The 4953-nt window shown below is 35.3% G+C and overlaps 1 protein-coding gene across 1 annotated transcript; it reads left to right on the top strand.

Annotated features, from left to right (window-relative positions):
- Nucleotides 1-648: 648 nt before the first annotated feature.
- LOC111892772 (BTB/POZ domain-containing protein At1g03010) lies at nt 649-4695 on the top strand. Its single transcript, XM_023888826.2, has 4 exons — nt 649-842; nt 2576-2642; nt 2730-3923; nt 4029-4695. The coding sequence occupies exons 1-4, from the start codon at nt 751-753 to the stop codon at nt 4566-4568; spliced, it is 1893 nt and encodes a 630-aa protein (XP_023744594.1). The 5' UTR covers nt 649-750; the 3' UTR covers nt 4569-4695.
- Nucleotides 4696-4953: the final 258 nt, after the last annotated feature.

The raw sequence follows: 4953 nt of genomic DNA, 5'->3' as shown, positions 1-4953 counted from the left end.
GGAAAATTCATATTTGCATGTATAATAGAGAAAACATAGATCTAAGGTTTATAGGGTTGCATGTACACCATATGAGTGTTAGAATGCTCAAAACCCAACAATGGTATCAGAGCCTAGGCTTGTTTTCTTGTTATTCTTGCAAAATTGGCTGAAAAATCGAGTTTTTCACAATTAAAATTACTTCAAGATTGTAACCAATGTTACATTGTGTATATAACTAACCCACATTGCTAAATTTCTTAAGTAATATCACATCTAAATGCATTTTATGAAAGTGCCAACACCATACCTATATATTTGTCACTAAATTCGGAGTTCTCATACAACCGCACCACTTGCACGTCTTGGCCGCCACTGTTTAACACTTTATAATTTTAAGTGAAAGACATCCAAACAATATTTCTGTTTACAATTGTGGAATATATATATATATATATATATATATATATATATATATATATATATATATATATATATATATATATATATATATATATATATATATATATATATATATATATATATTAAAATAACACATAGTGGAAAAAGGCACCGAAAAGTGACCAACAGTGCTGTCTCAACATTTTTGACTTTTTATTAATCAAATCGAAAAACCACTCAAATAAAGCATAATTACCCTTCCCTTTAATCCTGCATGCATTCCTCTCGCTTTTCAAACACACAAACACACACACACATATGCCTCGACTCAGCTGAGCAAAACTGGGTTTTATTCTTGTTGTTGAAGGAATGGGTGTTGTTACCATGAGTGAATTGAAGCCAAGCATCTCTGGAAAACGATCGTTTCGACCAAGTTCCAGTACACGGCATGTTATCGAATGGTAAACACCTCTTTCTAGCTTTGAATTTCATTTGATATTTGGAATTACTGAATAATTACAACAGAAACAAGATTCAAATTCATGAGCTTCCTTGTGGAGATAGAAATTCTTTGAATGGCGCAAAATTTACGATTATATATATATTTTTTTGGGTGTGAAAATTCATTATTGATGGTAAACCTTCTTTCTATAAAATCTATATGGAAGTGAATTATTAACAGAAATATATTTCGAACCCATAACTTTCGAAAAAAAATCTTATCTTTAATTCAGTAATTTAATATATTTTTTCAAGAATTTCTGAACTTACTTACGGTAATATATAAATGCTAGAGTTGGTTCCATAATTACTTGGGTATTAATTAATGAATTATTAGAAATGCATCGCTAGATGTGTGTTCGTTTATGAAAAAAAAAATGCCCTTTGGAAAAGTAATGTCAAGATTTTTTTTTCAAGACCCACAAAGATTCTTTTGGTTTCAAGAATTTCTGAATTTCCTTACAGTAATTTATAAATGTTGAGTTTAGATTTCATAATTAAGTATCAAGTAATGAATTATTAGAAAGGTATGAATAAGAAAGACGTTCTTTGTTTTTACTTTCAAGACCCATATAAAAGCCTATCTTCCTGAAATCTTATATATTCAGTTAATTGACATGGAAAAAACTTTGATATCTTAAGCAAACTCTAATCATCCGAGCGTAAGGTAATTGATTCTTTTGTCTTCGAAGAAAATGTTACCAGGTGTTTAGATCATTAGATGCGTGTTTAAACTTTAAACTGATTATTAGTTTTACTGTTTAGTGATTGAGTATGTAAGAACCTATACTACAAAAGCAGATATTTAAGATAAATATAAAAATATTTATTTATTTATAACTTTATAGGCACTTTTAAAAAAAAATTGTTATAAGTAATTCATTATCTAATTTAATAATAATAACCTACAAAACACAAATCCAACACCGACTAGTTAGCGAGTTTTAGCTTTTTTCTTGTAAATATATAATAATAATAATAATAATAATAATAATAATAATAACCACCGACTCCGATATGATACAAGTGAATTGGAAGGCGGAAACGTAATTTTTCTTTTAAGATCTTGAAATTATTGTAAACAAGTCTGAACAATGAGGAGTAGGGACAAGATGTGCATTGACCATGACATATCAAGACTTGTGTGCCAATGGATTCTAACATGAAACCTCAAACTTTGAACATGTTGATGCAAAACTTGCTAACATCCCATGAAAATTTTGAATCAAAAGAGGCCTCTCACATGGTTGAAAATGACGGAAAATTTATTCGAGTTTCGTCATAGAAGAAAACAAAAAGAACAAATTGTTTCATGTTTAATGATGGGGCCACATGTCCCCCCTCAAGTTCTTCAATTTCAATCATGGAACCAGATATTCAACTCCCCTTTTAGAACTCTCATACAAATCCCAGCTGCTGCTTCATTTGTGTTCTTGGGTGTTTTCACCTTTTTTGGATTGAAATCCTTGAAATCAATGATTCTTCAGCAATATATGAGGATGAATTTGTGTCAAAAAAAAAAAAAATGCTTGATATATATGTGTTCATGATTCATGTGTGTTCTTCATGTTTTGATGGTTCCGAAGCACTTATTATGGGTGAATCCGTTGTGAACCTTTTCCGAACGTGAATAGATTTCGTGTGATATATTATAGAGATCAAAAAGAGTAATAATGGATCTTTCTCATAACAGGCCAATATCCGATGTTTCCAGCGATCTGACAATCGATGTAGGATCAGCAAGTTTTGCACTTCATAAGGTACGTACAACTCATATCTTCCTGTCACTTTCTGTCGCAATTGTATGATGATGTACTTTAGTATTTAAACCGTTCTTTTTGTTGCAGTTCCCATTGGTTTCGAAAAGTGGAAGGATCCGGAAGCTTCTAATGGAAGCTAAAGACTCCAAAGTTATACGCATAAATCTTCATAATGTACCTGGTGGATCCGAAGCATTTGAACTCGCTGCAAAGTTTTGCTACGGAGTGAATGTCGAGATCAATCTAGCGAACGTGGCAAAGCTTCGCTGCACGTCTCATTTCTTGGAAATGACTGAAGAATTTTCCGATAAGAATCTGGAAACGCGTACAGAAACATTCCTGAAAGAAACTGTTCTTCCTAACATAACCAGTTCGATTTCAGTTCTACACCATTGCGAAAACTTGTTACCGGTGTCGGAAGAGATTAATCTAGTCACAAGAATCATTACAGCCATTGCGAATAACGCTTGTAAAGAGCAGTTAACTTGTGGGTTATCGAAGCTAGAGAGTAACTATCCTTCAAAACCAGTACTTTTACCATCGGAATCGGACAACTGGTGGGGGAAATCGTTGACTGTTCTTAGCCTCGATTTCTTTCAACGGGTCTTGACAGCAGTGAAGACGAGAGGCCTAAAACAGGATATGATCGCCAGAATCTTGATGAATTATGCACAGAATTCGCTGCAGGGATTGTTCTTGAGAGACCCCCAGCTCCTAAAAGGAAGTTTCTCTGATCTGGAATTGCAGAAGAAGCATAGAGTGATTGTTGAAATGATCGTTAGTTTATTACCCACACAATCCAGAAAAAGCACTGTTCCAATGGCGTTTCTTTCAAGCTTGCTCAAGTCTTCAATCATGGCATCCACATCCACAGCTTGTAGGTCTGATCTGGAGAGACGAATCGGTCTGCAACTCGATCAGGTGATACTCGAAGACATACTCATCCCAGCAAATTCACATGGAAACAATCATACACAGCTTTACGACACTGACTCAATCTTCAGGATCTTTTCTATCTTCTTGAATTTGGATGAAGATGATGATGACGATGATAATCTGATGAGGGATGAAGGTGAAATGGTGTACGATTTCGACACACCTTCATCACCAAAACAGAGCTCCATCCTCAAAGTGTCAAAGCTACTTGACTGTTTTCTTACAGAGATTGCGATAGATTCGCATTTACCCGCATCCAAGTTCATTGCACTAGCGGAATTGCTCCCGGATCATGCTCGATTGGTCAATGATGGATTATATCGAGCCGTAGACATTTTTTTGAAGGTGAGAAATGTGTTTTTATACGTAAAACGCCCCTAGCTTGAAATGATACATGGGTGCATTCCCGATTTCAATATTGTATGATGGAATTTTGTGGTGGAATGGCAGGTTCACCCAAATCTAAAGGATTCGGAGCGTTACCGGTTGTGCAAAACAATCGACTGCCAAAAACTGAGTCAAGAGGCGTGTAGCCACGCGGCTCAAAACGAACGTCTCCCGGTGCAAATGGCGGTTCAGGTGCTTTACTTCGAGCAAATCCGGCTTCGAAACGCAATGAACGGGGGCCACAATCACCTCTTTTTTGGGTCATTAAACACCCAGTTCCCGCAGCGTTCAAGCAGCGGTGCAGGAAGTGGGTGCATCTCTCCTAGGGACAATTACGCCTCCGTTAGGAGAGAAAACAGGGAGCTTAAACTAGAAGTGACCCGAATGAGAATGCGGCTTACAGATCTTGAAAAAGATCATGTTTCGATGAAACAAGAGCTTGTGAAGTCGCATCCTGCAAACAAATTGTTTAAATCATTGACCAAGAAACTTGGGAAACTGAATACTTTGTTTAAGTTTAAAGATGTTAGGGGTGTTGGAAGCAGACCGGGTTCCGAAAGCCGATTCTTGTTTCAGAAACGAAGGCGTAATTCTATTGCGTGATTGGTTTATCAATGATTTTTGTTTTGTGTAGTGTGATTGTGAATACGAAAGAGTGTGTATAGTTGTAGTGTTTTATGGTGAGGTTTTTCTTGTTTCAAAAATGATAAAAAGAAATTGTTTAGAATAACTCACAGATTTTGAATTCCAATTTTATGTATGTTGTTGTGAATTATTAGAAACATGAACATGACAAATGTTTTATCATAAAATATAGTTATTGGAATATTTTTAAAAGAAAGGTATTCCATTTTAGGGGGTGTCTTCTAGAATCTAGACCATTGGATTAGTTTAGGCAAAGAAGCAATAAATGGTGATGGCCAAAGGGTCAAGCCCATTCGATTTTGTAGAAGCAATAAATGGTGATGGCCACAAAGGGTCAAGCCCA

Source organism: Lactuca sativa, chromosome 5 (genome assembly GCF_002870075.4).
Source record: "Lactuca sativa cultivar Salinas chromosome 5, Lsat_Salinas_v11, whole genome shotgun sequence".
In the NCBI taxonomy this organism is placed as follows: Eukaryota; Viridiplantae; Streptophyta; class Magnoliopsida; order Asterales; family Asteraceae; genus Lactuca; species Lactuca sativa.
The sequence above is the reverse complement of the archived record's forward strand: the minus strand, read 5'-3'. Positions and strand labels throughout refer to the sequence as shown.

Excerpts from the sequence above, each read along its gene's own strand:
- LOC111892772 (XM_023888826.2), top strand. The coding sequence starts at position 751 with ATGGGTGTTGTTACCATGAGTGAATTGAAGCCAAGCATCTCTGGAAAA. Across the intron at positions 843-2,575 it reads ACACGGCATGTTATCGAATG|GCCAATATCCGATGTTTCCA; the intron begins GTAAACACCTCT and ends TTCTCATAACAG. Across the intron at positions 3,924-4,028 it reads CCGTAGACATTTTTTTGAAG|GTTCACCCAAATCTAAAGGA; the intron begins GTGAGAAATGTG and ends GTGGAATGGCAG.